The sequence below is a fragment of the Echeneis naucrates genome, chromosome 3 (genome assembly GCF_900963305.1).
Source record: "Echeneis naucrates chromosome 3, fEcheNa1.1, whole genome shotgun sequence".
In the NCBI taxonomy this organism is placed as follows: Eukaryota; Metazoa; Chordata; class Actinopteri; order Carangiformes; family Echeneidae; genus Echeneis; species Echeneis naucrates.
Window position 1 is genome coordinate 21,971,409 of NC_042513.1, and position 14,845 is coordinate 21,986,253.

The 14,845-nt window shown below is 39.2% G+C and overlaps 1 protein-coding gene across 2 annotated transcripts; it reads left to right on the top strand.

Annotated features, from left to right (window-relative positions):
• The first annotated feature begins 200 nt into the window (after positions 1-200).
• On the top strand, positions 201-14,504 carry LOC115041484 (AN1-type zinc finger protein 3-like). 2 transcript variants are annotated; one of them, XM_029498949.1, is made up of 6 exons: positions 201-514; positions 5,844-5,884; positions 6,556-6,744; positions 8,047-8,109; positions 9,844-10,062; positions 12,393-14,504. In XM_029498949.1, the coding sequence occupies exons 1-6, from the start codon at positions 432-434 to the stop codon at positions 12,545-12,547; spliced, it is 750 nt and encodes a 249-aa protein (XP_029354809.1). In that variant the 5' UTR covers positions 201-431; the 3' UTR covers positions 12,548-14,504. The 2 variants fall into 2 exon arrangements, with proteins under 2 accessions (XP_029354809.1, XP_029354808.1); XM_029498948.1 differs by having other exon boundaries at positions 202-514; positions 8,044-8,109.
• The last annotated feature ends 341 nt before the right edge of the window (positions 14,505-14,845 follow it).

The window sequence follows — 14,845 nt, forward strand, 5'->3', positions numbered from 1 at the left end:
TCGGCCCAGGTTTCCCGGTGTCTCCGTCCTGCTGCCGCTTTCTGACGGTTTCTTTTTTTTTTATGTCGATTTAAACTGTTTAAATTTTTTTTAACGGGGAAATCGGCCGCTCCTGTCGGCAGAAGCGTTCGTCGTCCAAGTTGAAAGTCTCACCGATAATCTAGCCTGGGGGTGAGGGGGGGAGGAGGAGGAGGAGGAGGAGGAGGGTATTAAGTCTGTACTTATTAAAAAAAAAAGAAGAAGAAGAAGAAGAAGGAGAAGAAGAAGAAGAAGAAGAAGAAGAAGAAGAAGCAGCAGCAGAAGAAGCAGAAGCAGAAGCAGAAGCAGAAGAAGAAGAAGCCAGCCAGGGGATCTGAACGCTCATCCGAGGCCCTCACTCCATCCCCGGATTCACCTGCTACGCGGAGAGCCTCTCGGACGGAAGGACCGACATGGGCGACACGGGGAGCGAGGGCAGCAAGCCTCCGAGCAACGTCAACGTTATCCCGCCGCGCTGTCCCTGTGGCTTCTGGGGGTAAGATGAAAACAACAACAAAAAAACACACAAACAAACAAACAAACAAACAAATCAGAAACGTCTCCCAAACCAACCGACAGTTAGCGCTGTATGCTAGCCGCTAGCATTAGCAGCTCAGACGGGGATGAGCTCCCCCCCCCCTCCTCATTGTTTTGTAGCATTAGCCGCTAGCTAACACCGACTGGCCTCGGTAACCTTCTCCCCGCGGAGGGAGGCAGCAGGCTGGGGCACTGGGGTGGGAGAAGCCCTCCACGGAGCTCCAGCAAACCTGACAGGTGTGACAGCGATTACAACAAACACAACTGACACACTAATGAGTTGTTAAACCTACAAATACAAGCTAACCGTCCGGGCTTTTAGCTCGTACGAAGACAGATTATGTGCCAATTTTCTGATACATGGACACGGTGTTCCTGTTTAAGGGCTTCTAAATAATTAACGCCTGTGTGTGCATTTTATCTTGTCATAAATGTATACTTATTAACCCTGGCCTTCTCGTCAGGACTGTATAATGCCAACATATTTACTGGCATGCACTTCACATAGGACTGGACGATATAGCCAATACTCATATCACTGTATTTTTACATTTCGGTAGATATGAACATATTTTATATAAAAGCCACAGAAAAGTGCCAACAATGGATGTCTGTGTCCACAGACTACTGCAAAATCACTGCTCACCTTTTATTTGTATTGAACTTTGACACGCACACAGGGGACATGACAACACCGTGGATTAAACAAAAGCTTTGGCTTTTGTCAATATTTGCATCTTTCAACTATCTTTTAAATGACAAAATAGACTGTATATCTTTATATTTGTGTAAATAGATTGTAGATTTAGCCATGATAAAGAGTATGAAAAGTGCACCAAGTTTGTTTAGAATACAGAAAAAGAGTGAGCAACAATAAAAACACGTGGGGTGTTAGTGATGTTGTTTTAGGGAAGGGCTGGCTAAAGCCTCTGTGTTACCTGAACTTCAGGCTCTCTGATTATTCTGTGTAGGTGAACTGCTTCAGATGGCGGAGAGATATGATGTTCTTCTTGTTAGTTGGCTCCTCTCTGGCACATTCAGCAGCACATTGAAGCCTTAAGTTTATCCCTTAACCGCTTTCAAACCACTGAATTAGTCTTCTCTGTCTCATCAATCTGCTTTGTTATGACTTGTGAAAGCTCATTCAGTCACATTTGAGGGGTTCAAGTTTAGCAGCTAAAACTTTCCATGTAAGAGCTGAGCAGTCAGTGACAGATGCAGTAAATTATGTTTATCGAAATATCGGAAATGTATTTAAGAAAGTAAATGTAGTAAATGAAGTAAATGTAAATAAATGGTACTTTAAAAAGTGATTAAGCGCATGTGCAAGATTAAAGGTTGTCACGAGACAGGAATGTTACCAAGGTCCCACCTAAGAGAAGTCTTACTGTGCTATCATTTCATATGGTTAACCTGTTGGATTTTAGAGAAGCACATATTTTGATGCCCATGGCTGTAATTTTAGTGTTCAATAAGTGAAGTACCCAAAAATGTCACGATCTGAAGCTAAGAGAGCTGTCTCATTACAATACTTGCAGATTTTGGTAAGTGATTAATTTCAAAGTGGCAACTTTTTGACTCACAAAACAAAAGTAATTATATCAGTCACCAGATTCCAGTGATTTAAATTAGAGTTCACCAGTTTGCTAAATAACTGCAGTCAGTGTCATGTCAATGTTTGGTCAATAAATTGCTTTGTTTAATGTATAAAGTCCACAGTACAATGGCACATTGGAGGAACAATGTCACAGCTAGTGTTGTGTTGTCAATTTAACATCAGCTGGTCTGTCTCCACATTGGTAGAGTTAAGCAAAATTTAGTATTAGAATTACACTCAGTCTTTTATTTACCATCTTTATTAGTTTAGTTGGTGCTGGATGCCTATGCGCTTTATTTCACAACTCATCAGAGATGCACTGATGGTGCATCGAATTTGGACAAAAGAAAGCTTAATTTCAAGAGTACTTTGAAATGGAATATCTTTTTGTCTAGTTATGGTGGATTCACCCTAGACATCCAGCCCCCTTGGTGCTGCTATGTTGTTCAGAAACCATAATTGCATGTGACATTCAGCAAGATATGTCAAATTAATGCTGAGGGAAAGATATAAGTAAAAGTAAAAGGTTATGTACAAACCAACTTGTTCTCACTGTGGTACTGGAAAGGTGTTCCACAGCCTTTAGTTTTAGTTTCATGCCAAATAAGCCACAAGGTTTAGTAATCACAGATGTTTTTTCTTTTCTTCAAATCTAAGCCAACTCATTCATACTCTTCAAGTGTTTCATGCTATCGTTTGTGTTTGAATGTTACATTCCTTCTCCCTGCAGGTGTGGATTATTTGTGTTGGCCTTTGTTAGTTGTGTGCATGCTCCTTGTCAAGGCTGGCAAGTGAAGCTTATCTTGGCACACTTAGCAAGCTGAACATAGTTCGGCATCACTATCATTTCCAAACACTCCTTTTCGACAGAAGAACAAAAAAAAGAACGCACGTTTTAATACACAATTTCAGTTTGTTTTAAAATTTTGCACAAAGGATGTATAGTACAGAAAAGTAATGAAGGTTTCTGTTTCCAAGGCTAGAGAGAATCGATGGAGTGGTTCAGTAACTGCTTGATCAATTGGTATATTGATTAGATCCATGTTTACTATCTATAATAAATATAAGCTTAATAGAGTTTTCAAAATGATTACATATTTTGTATGACACGAGTAATAAAGCGCTCACAATTATAGGAATTCAAGATCTTAGAGAAACTTTCCATACACATTTGTCATGCCACTGTAGTTAACCTCACTTTGGAAAATACAATTGTCTGGTTCAACACAACAATTGATTACTAGCAACAAAACACAAAGATATACCAAAAGCCACTGCCTCGCTCGCTCCTTAACTTATCTCACTTTGTGAGAGAGATGCCCTGATCCATCCACACATGCCAATACTCCTGGCAAGTGCACAAGGTGTGTTGCTTGTATGTCAATGCTATATTTTCTATTATGAAGTCATTGTCCTAATGGATCATTATCATTGTATCAGTGTTTTTCGCAAAATGATTTCAAAACACTATCTTTAAAAATCAGCAGGAAATGTAGCAAAAACAATGTTGAAAATTTTAAGATGTTCACTGTTTCCACCTTCTAAATTATGAACGTTTGTGTTTCTTTCTATTTTCCTGGCATTTTACATGTAAGCTCATTAATTAATTATTCAAAGAATTAATTGTTTGACAAACTGAAAATGGAAAATTGTTGTTAATGTTATAATTACTTATTTAGAAAAACATCCACTGAATGCCACTTAGAAAGAAAACTGTTGTAATCCATTTGTGCAACACAAAACCTGTTTTCGCTGTGGATGAGCCGGCTGATGTCGGCTTTACAGTTGCTTTGAAAGCCTGATCAGGAATGCAAACTTCTGGACTGTGAATGTCAGAATTGCAGAGTCTAATTTCTCCTCCCCTTTAACAAAACTCAGTCACGCCCTTCTGGCACAAAAAAACAAAAACAAACCTGACAACATCTCTAACAGATAAACCACCATCTAATTCATTCCTGGTTCTGAATACTAATAATGAACTTCTATCTGTATTTGGTGTTTAGCAGTCTTACAGTTCATGTCTCCAGCATTTGATATTTATCACCATTCCAAGCTTTTGCTTCTTCATGTCACTCAAACTGAATTATCAAGTTGACGGAGCCCATTTTCCTGCCTGTTCCAATCAGGTAATCTCATTAGTCACAGCTGTGGGTCAGCCATGAAATAGACTGTGAGCACTCAAACTTCAATCATCTTAAGCAGCATGCAGTCATTTCTGTCATGCATGTCTGTTTTTTTTCCCCTTGTTGTTCTTTAACTATTCCGTGATTTGATTACATCTGATTTGTAAAGTTGACCACAGCATCAGACTTGTTTACCCATTTGGGGCTTCATCCTTGCCCGTGTGTCTTGCTGAGAGTTCTCTTCCTACTTTCTCTTTTACACCCAAGACCTCACACCAGCAGACGGCCCTCAGGTTTACTGCAGCTGACCCTACATTTAGAAATGAGGACAAAGGTGTGCAACGAAGCACCCAAAATAAATAGAATGTGACTGATAGCAGTGACCGTCACGCTCAATGCACAGACAGTAAGAGACGGAGCTGGAGAGGAAATGAGAGGAGCCCTCTCAGAGGAAAGCCAGAGCCATCTGTTGTCAGAGAGTTATGCCAGTGAAATCAGTAAGGCTTTGATGACCAACAGCCATTTGCTATCAAGAGATCTTTAGCGTTTTGTTGTTGTTTTTTTAATTATGTCTTTATTGTTTTGTTTTGTTTTTTTTATCAAAGTATAGAAAATGACTAATTCAAAAGTTTGGTAAAAAGAGAACAAGCTAAAAAGGTTTGTAATTTTCCTTCCTTTAGGGTCTTTGACAGCAGGTGAGTGGTTGTTCTGTCAGCATGGCTACAGGTTTAGGGGCTGTTGTATTTCTGATGGAAATCTGCGGTTTGTTTGTGAAGTTGAGCTGCCATCTCCTGCACTGACATTTTCATCTCAGCTAGCATTTCATTGTTCGGAGTCAATGGTTGTTTGGAAGAGAACTGAGCAATGACCTTGACAATTACCTGTAATGAAGTGGATTCATAACTATATACAGTTATAAACTGTAAGCTCTGTGTGAAAAGATACAGTTTCACTTTTTGATAAGTTATGAATGTGATATTTTAAAATTGCCGAAGGACCATAGGTATATAACATACAAACAGGCAGTAACAGATTACTTTAATCCATCTTATTTTAAACTGCATTGACTGTTTGACCATAAGGGCCCAGGAAGATGCCTCACATGAACACAACTCTGACACTGTTTTGGCTTCAAGTTATAATGTTTATTGTGCAAAGCTCTATTTTTTTTCTTTGTTTACTATTCCTGTAACTCTTACGTACAGAAAATTATCCAGACCATGTTATGTCTCTCAGTTGATGAGGCCTCCTACCCAGTCTGCTTCTTTGACCTTGACATTCTCAAAGCACAGCAGCTTTGAATTCAGTTGATAATTTAAGACTGTAATGTCGATCACACTCCTCATTTTTTCTTTCTCGGGATCCCAAATGTGAAATAACATCTCAGTCTGAGGTGTGGGGTTTTGGAAACATATTGTTAAACTTGCTGTGCAGATATCCGCCAGCAAAAGGCATTTATTTATATTGCATTTATTTTGCACCCCATTCTGTGTTTTCTGGTACTGCACAACTTGTGCATTTCATTAACATGTTTTTTTTGTTGTTTACTGTCTGCTTTTTTTCATCAGGTCAAGCAAAACAAGGAATCTTTGCTCAAAGTGTTTTGCAGGTAAGTTCAAGTTCTCCTCCCGTGTTTGTCACCTGGTCTTGTGTCTAACTTTGGTTGGTGTCAGTGGGTGGGGGTTTAAAAACTGTCTCCACTGCTGTAGCTGTTCTGCAGAGGCCTTGAAGTGATTCGAAGTGGAGAAAGAAGTCTGAGAAAGAAACTCAGGGGTAAAGTGCAGTGCTATGATCACTCACCCTTAACTGTGTTTACTGTACAGATTTTAAGTTGCATAATTCTAAGAAAAGTACATATCAAACTGAATCTTATATCCTTACTAGACTTGTAGCTTCACCTTCATCAAACTTGAATCAACTTAGTTTTGTTTGAATAAGCTTGACATCTTTTTTTTGCTGCAGATGTTTCCTTTCTAATTCGATTCCCTCTAGAAACATTCAAGTGTGGGACTTTTGAATATTTAGTCTTAGGCCTTAGTTTGTTATCTGCCAAAAAGTGACAGAGGTAAGAGTAGTGGAAGTTATGTCTTTATTCACTACATCAGTGTAGCATAGTTTCTGTGTAAAATTGAGCATCATCTGAAATGCACCTGAGTTCTCTTTATACCACACTTGTTTTGTCTACTATCCAATTTAACAACCACTCAATTTTCCATCAGATAAATGCACTGAAAGATGGACATGCAAATGTCTCATCATTTTTCTTTTTTTTTTTCATAGATATCCAGAAGAAACAACCAGACAATGATTGTGCCGCCAAGGCCTCTTCAAGCGCCAGCAGCAGCCAACCAGACATCTTCTCTAATGACACAGGCAGTAGCATTAGTCAGTCACTGATGTCGATGCCAAATGCATCAGAGGACCCGTCACCGGGAGAGATGGGGTTGACATCTTTACCTACTCAGGATGGTAAGACAGCAGTTAGTCACTGTGATGTTAATCGTTGCAGGTTTTGTTTTCAGCTCAGATGTGAAGCGCCAGTACTTCCATTAGTTCACAGATGATTTGCCTTGAGCCATACTTTATTGAAAGATTCACTTTTGCTTTATTTTTTCTTGAATGTGGATAGTGGGGTACTACTATTGTAAAATGCCAGAACTGCATGAACTGTGAAACTTGAAGGTTTTGTAATATGGCCAGAATATTATAGGCTTGAGTTCAGGGTGTCTTTGTGGAAAAGACTGCTACTAGTTTCTGCCAGTTGAAGCAGCTGCAGCTGCAGTGCCCCTGTCCTGGCTATATTTGTCTTCATGGCACAGATAGAGAGAATGATAGGAAAGGGTATCTATTCAGTGGAAGGTTTAAGAGGACACCTACAATTGCCAGGGCATCCGTCATCACTACACAGTGACAAGGTTATTTGCGGAGGCCAATGCAGGACAGGACAAAAAGTGGCAACCAGATGGATGTGTGGAGCTTGTGAAAAAATTTTGCTCACGCTAACATGGTTCTCTGTTATGGCAGCTTTTTTTTTTTTTTTTTTTTAAGAAATGGGTACAAATGCATGATTATTTTACATTTTATGATAGAAAACTTTAGTGTACTGGTCAATAAGTAAAGAATCCAACAACATTAATGACCGACTACTGTGCCGCAGCTTATTTCCATCCAATTAGCCTTTATTATAATAATAGTAATAATAATAGCACACATCTTAGTACCAGAATTTTCAAACTTTTTATAGTTTGCAATACAAATTAAACAGCATAAAAATTTTATGGCTTTATCACTGTGACAAAAAATCATGGCTATCAGCATTATCATCATTAAATGTGTGGGAACTTGTTTGTATTTAAACATGACATTAACAGTACTAACAATACTAAGTCACAGATGACATAATTAGAAGGCCGGGAATGCTGTGGAACAGATCTAACCAGTAACCAGTAATTAACTCTGGTTATGCTTACGCTGGTGATTAAAAGTTACGTTGTCTCACATTTTTTTTATGATTTAGGATAAAGCTGGTAAAATTTTTCCTATGTTTTGATATTATTGATTGTTTAATTATTAATAAATTCACAGTTATATCAAAATATTATTAATTGTTCAATTGTTTTAATTAATTATGAATGTTTTTACAATACAATGTACAGGTTTTAAAAGGAGGGAACTGACAACCTTTTATCCTCTCTTCTGCCATGTCACTTTCTTGTGTTCACTCTCCCTTTCCCTCCCATCTCCTGCCTCACTCTTTTTCCCTTTCAGAAGTATCCAGCACAGACACAGTCTTCGGTTCTCTCTCCACTCCCAGAAAACGCTCCTTTGAGTCAGGTACGCCTCTGTAATACCACTAAAATGGCCATTATTGTGTTTTGCACAGTGTGCTGCAGAGCAACATCAGCGGCATTGATTCAAACGGCCAGGTTAATTCTTCTTCCAACAGAAGCAGCGCAAGGAAGGATGCTGGGGATGTAATAGAGCGTGACTGGAAGAAGGTTTAAAGTAAAGGCAGTAAAGTATTTAGTAGAGTAAATGTTGGCCAAGAGAATGTAGACATATGCAGTAGTTACACAGAACAATAGCCAAGACATATTGTGAAGATTTTACTTTGTAAAGGTTGCACAGAAGAGGGCATTGTAGTGCACTGGTTAGCACAGCAGGATGTTTTATTTGATTCCATCAATTTAAGAAATAGGCTTACGAATAAGATCACAGTGATGCAAAACTTACAAAGAAGAAATGTGCAGACTGGTGCCAGCCGTAGCATTATAATCAGAATAAGCAGTATGAGGTAGATATAAAAAAGAAAAAGAAAAAACCCAACAACATGGCAAACTCTATTCTATTCTGGATTTCTCATGGTGCTTTCGCTTTTAGGTGGCACAACCTGCTGCACTCGCACACATGAACATGTGCACATGACTTGAGAAAACTGCAGCGTAGGCAAGCCTTGGCAGTGGTGTATGAGCATGTTGGTCCCTTGTGTGATGTAGCGGGATCACGTGAGATGAGCACCATACAAAAGACACATGTACACACAGTGTTATTTAAACCTTTTCCTGAGTTGATCTTTTTTAAGCATCTCACATAGTTTCATTTTTAAAGCCAGGATTACATTTCATCTATGTATTGTGTGCAACCTACTATGGAAGTAATTTTAGGTTTATTTGACAATAATTAAAAGTTAAAATTTGACTTGCAATAGAATTTGGCCTCTGAAAAAATTTGCTGCAGAGATTTTTGCAGATAACAAAAAGTAGGCAAGGAGAAGATCGCCCCCCTCAAAATACCCCAGCACATGAACAGACACACACACTCATGCTCACAGGGATCGATGAGGCAGGCCAGGGGCTTCTGGCTTCGGGGTTTGGCCTAGTTCTCAGAGATTTATTGAGCGCTGATCTGCATTTGGCCCGGCCCAGGAAAAAGTCTACAGGATTGATGAGAAAAGCTGAGTTGAAATTCCAGCCATCCACTGGAAACCTGCTCCATGCTCTTGCTGTCTCAGGTGCTCGATTGAATGTAATCCAATGCAGGAGAACTATCAATCTCCCAAGCTCCTTTTTATTTAACACAAAGAGATGTTTTTGTCCTGATGTGCCATCATCAGTTCTCTCGCAGTTAACTGACCTCACTAAATCAGAGATGATGACTTTATACATTAAATAAGAGTTGTTATGGAGCCCGTTATTGCAGGTCTGAATTTTCATTTGAAATTCTAGCAAGGGCTGCAGTGTAGGACACATAGGAGATGAATGCTTTTTGGATTATTATGCGGGTAAGGGAGTGATGAAACGATGAAGCTTGTCTTTGGGTACACTGACGATTTAAAACCATTTCTAACAGGTTAGTTAACTTTCACTTGCTTTTGTAACTTTTGACAACCAAATGCAACAGACTTCAAGATCATCACAGATATGCATTTATTACAGTGTTGTTTGTGTAAGAAATCCAAAATCTAGTAAATGTCAAATTCAGATGAATTGCAGTTATGAGACAGATCGAGCGGAGCTAATAGCCTTTTTTCCTCTTTGTTTTTGGGTATGTGTGCTAATACATCTCCAGCCTCTGAGTCAGAAAGCGATGCTTCACCCGAGAAGCGAGCAAGAGTCAGTGTGGTGCCAGGGAGTGAGGAGTCTTCTTCATCGTCGTCATCTTTGTCTGCATCATCATCATCATCATCCTCGTCTCGCAGTGGCTCTAAACAGCGGAGCCGCAAACGTTGCCATCGCTGCCAAACCAAACTGGAACTGGTACAACAAGAGCTGGGTTCCTGTCGCTGTGGTACGATTCGACAAATCCTTATGCACAAACATATCAGTGAGGAGATTTATGCTAATACATGCACAGGCCTAGTCACTCACTGTAGGATACAAATGAAGTAGTGTCGGCCATTATTGAAGACCATAGTTATGTTGCTTGCACGAAGCACGAAGATGAGCATGAAGTAATACATAATACATTACTTAGGTGATGGTGAATATTGGCTTCCAAAATAAATGGTAGTTAAGTCGGTTATACTTTTTTTTTTTTAATTCTAAACCTTGTGCTTTAAATGCATCCACTACCTATGCATGTGTTTGTGTTGTTGACAGAAATGTCAATGACCGGAGTGCTTTTGCTAGCCTTAGGGGACCATTAGAGAAAGCCTGAATGTTTCGCATTGCACATAAAACATAAGCCAATTACCACAAACACTAATGCGGTTTAAACCAATATTTGGCTTGATAATCAACTTGTTTGCATACAAATTAAAGTACTTAAAAAGTCACAGCTCTTCACTGCTTGAAGACCATCTGCTTAAGCCCACAGACTAATTTCTAAATTGGAAATTGACTTTCCTTTTTTTTTTTTCTTCGCTCGGCACAGCTTAATGCATGGCCCATCTATTCTTAATAGTCCAGTGCTTACTACAAAAACATGCTTTTCATAGACTGAAGTGGAAATGGTAGCTATTACAGTGATTTCTGACTACTGCAGTAATTTCAGATAACTATGTTAATGGTCCTGCAGAATGTCAGCTAAGAAGGTCTGATAATGAGCTGAAAGCACGAGCACTTTGCAGATTGTAAGTGGTGAAGAGAAGATAGCTCCGCAGCGGTGTCTGAGCCATTGTTGTCACCGAGTAGATTTCTGCTGTTATGCACGCCAAAAAAATATTCATCTTACATGGTCTGAGTATGACACCGACTAAAAGCACTGGAACTGAAAAGCTAATTAAATCTCAAAAGCTTTCTTCTGAGCCGAGGCTCAACAAAAGAACCACTTGTACAGAATTTTCCTTTGTCTTTCACTTTGTAAGCAATAGACCTATAATATCTAATTTGACAACTCTTACCGTAACTTCTCTTGAGCCTTTTACCCATGCATTTGCCACTTAATATTGTAAGTGTAAATAATCCTTCAGTCATGGTACATTACAACTACATAATAGCAGCAATCAATTTACCCTTTGTCATCATCCTACATGTTTACAGCAGCAGGGTTTGTGAAAAGCACCTAATAGTCAATCTATTAATTAATGCTCTCACCTTAATAGCTCTGAATGGTCTGGACACTTTGTCTATGCACATTATTCATCTTCCCCATTTGAAATGAATTTTCTTCATTTTTATTGTTGAATAAAATAAATGCCACACATGGAAACGCTTAATTTCATGTGAGCCCATTGATATTTTAAGACTCAAGGCCATTGACAGAAAAGTCACACATTGTCAGAAGTGATCTTGATGCTAAATGTTTGATTTGTGATGTTGATAAGCAGCATAATTAAAACTATCACAGCCTCACACTTTATAATGCTATGTATAACCGTTGAGGAAGAAGTTGGTAGTAGTGAGTAGTTTTTTACCCTCACACTCTACTCCACCCGAGTTTGGTCAGCGTCTAGTGGCCCATCCCTTTAACAGATTCAAATGTTAAATTTCCCCATTGCAGTTCCTTTGTATCACATATTCACATAGGTTTTAATTGCATAGCAACCAGCTGTCAAACCTGGCTTTTAATCACTGCTCATTGAATGCCAGCAGTGTCATTACGTGTATTAATGACTGAATTTAAGACGATGGGCGCTAACGAGCTTCTCCAAGCTTAACAAACCTCCTACAGTGGCAGGGCCCTTTGTTCAGAGTGCTACAGTGGAGACGGAGTCAAATGAGCGAGACGAGAGTTGTCTGTCTTTGCAGAATGAAGTCAAAAGAGGAAACTTTAAACTAGAGTCAAACATCTCCTCTGGTTAGAAGGTGCTGTACAGAGGCATATAAAGACAGCAAATATCATCACCCGGGGCTGCTTAGGAAAGTGTGCTTATTAAAGAGGGGATTGTCAACCTTTATTGACATGTTCCAACAACACACACTACATCTAAATATATATTCTTACAAACATCCTTCTCTTTTTAGCAGCGTTTGTTTCAACAGGTTTAAAATAACTATTCTATATCCAAAGAAATGTAATTACAATGTTCATATATACTTTGTTTCATCTATTCCTGTTAATTCAATGTCCCGTTTTTCATTTGTGACGTTGCAGATTTTGTGGAAGTGTAATCACGTATGTCCATTTGGTGAACTTGTCAAATTGACCGCTCTTCTTCACGTTCACTCGCCCTCCAGGTTATGTCTTCTGTATGCTCCATCGGCTCCCAGAGCAGCACGAGTGTCTGTTTGACCACCTCGGCCGTGGTCGACAGGAGGCTGTCCTAAAAATGGTCAAGCTCGACCGCAAGGTGGGCCGCTCATGCCAGCGCATCGGGGAGGAATGTTCCTGAAGCATCTCAGTGGTTCGAAGGCGTCTTAGCACTGATGGGGATTTAATTTTTGCTTTTTTTTTTTTTTTTGGTCTCATTCTGTTTTTCAAAATTTCTGCAGGGTTCTTCTTTTTTTTTTTTTTTTTCCTTTTTGTTTTGGGATACAAACCTCCACTTTTTTCTTCTAAATTATACTCTCCCCTCCCCCTGTTGTTAAACCCCTCTGTCTCCCAAATCCTGGTTGTTTTTTAGCTTCTGTTGGCTTGATCATATCCTTGCTGCTAAGATGCCTTTTGGAAAGCCCATACCCGGGAGTGAAAGAACAATAAAGAGCAAAGTAAATACAGAGTTTCTTCACGTTTGCAAGCTTCCGACTAGACAAGTGTGATTGGAGTAAGAACGAATAACGGGAAGAAGAAATGTTTGTCCTGGAAGCCTGTTTAAGACTGTACTCTTTACCTCAAAAAGAAAAAAACAAAATGAAAAAAAAAAAAAAACAAAAAACCAAAAAAAACCATAAACAAAGATTGACGAGGAGGAGGAGGAGGAAAGGATGGTTACTTTTTGTGAACACTTTCGCTTTGGCGCTGTTTAGACTGTTCTTTACCTCAAACTCAGACAGAGCTGCTTTTTTCTGCGCCAAGCAAGGTCTTTAAGTCAGTGTCTTACCCCCGCCCGTCCACCACGTTATATCCTAAACGTTCAGAAAAACAAACACCACTTAATCAGCCACCTAAGGATATCAAATCACGATCTTCTGCCTTCCTCCCGCCAACCTACACCTTTCTCTTTTCTGCCGCAGGACGCTTTCTACTCCTTTTGTTTAAGATAATTGTGGGGGTGTTTCTGCCGTCGTGGACGATGAAACTGGGGGGATGCTGTAAATGCAAATTCAGAATTGTCATCGTGAGCCAGATTCACACAGATGCAGACACTGAAACACATACACTGATAGTGGGAACACTGAGCTGTTTGTTCTTGGATTGCACACAGATCTGTATTCGATGTTGAGATGCGGTTCAACAAGACCTAATTTTTTTTGAGGATTTTCTCTGTCTTCCTCTTTTTGTCTCAATTTTTATCTCTATTCTCCACCACTTTTTACACAATGACATTTTCTCGTCTCACCTGCAGTCTCTTTCAGCAACAAACGGATTGTGTGTGCGACCTTCAGGAAAACTACATTTACAGGACGTGATGGACATTGAAGTTTGCTTATGGTTTATGAGTGTACCTGGAATGTCTGCACTGTACACATCCTCACATCAGTATGTTAACACATGCTCACACTTGTATGTTTTCTGTGCTCAGCTGTTGTTCACTTTGAGCACAAAGGTCTGCTCTGCGCACTCTGTTTGGACTAAAGTGGAAATAGGCCGAGCATCAGTTAAAGGTTCCTGTTGTGGATTTCCTTTCAGTTATTCCCATTGTTAAAGCAAATTTTTGCCACTTGCATTTAATTTCTCCTCACAGTTTTATAAGGTTCACATTTTGATTTTCTGCTCATATGATGAGGCCAGCATCCTCCTCCCCTTGACTTCGACTTTCCTTTTCTCATCTTCTCTTATTGATTGCTCTATTTTTCCTCATTTTACCCTTTCTGTCTCCCATCTTCTCTCCTCCTTTCCGTTTTTTTTCTATACATGAGGAATGAGAGCTTGGGTGAGTACTTAAAAACTTAAAATCAACAAATAATTACTGTCAAAATATTTTCCTGGTGGACTGTGGACGTAATGAACGGAACATGCATAATGAACGAATATTCTGTATCTTAAAGAAAACCTTATTTAACCCTTTTTTTGTGTTTCAGATTTAGTTACACTTTAGTGTAGAGCTGCAGTTTTTGGTTGTAATGTGGTTATAAAATGGGAAGATGAACATGGAAAATTTCTGTATTTTTTGTTTCCATTGCTTTACCTTTTGCTTCCCTTTCCAACTATTTCTTTTACTGAGAAAGAATAAACTGGATTAGACAAATTGTGGACATTCCTGTTGTTGTTGTTGTTATAATGATGGGTGAGGAAAATTAGGGATTAATGACTTAAGAGTGTGGCGTTCAGAAAGCGGAATGAACTAATGTACGTATTTTGAATATTGTGTATTTTCAAGAAATGCGTGTATGACGTTGCTGTTGGTTGAGAGTTGATGCTTTGTTGCTGGATGTCCCAACACCTTGCAAAATTTTTACAGCGCTGTAAACGTCTGTTTACTGCTCACAGAGGACTGCTATAAAGCTACTCTCATTTACTTAACAAATCTGTTTGAGTGTGTTAGTGTGTGCTTGTGTGTGAGCATGCGCTCTCACTAATTGAGAATTTT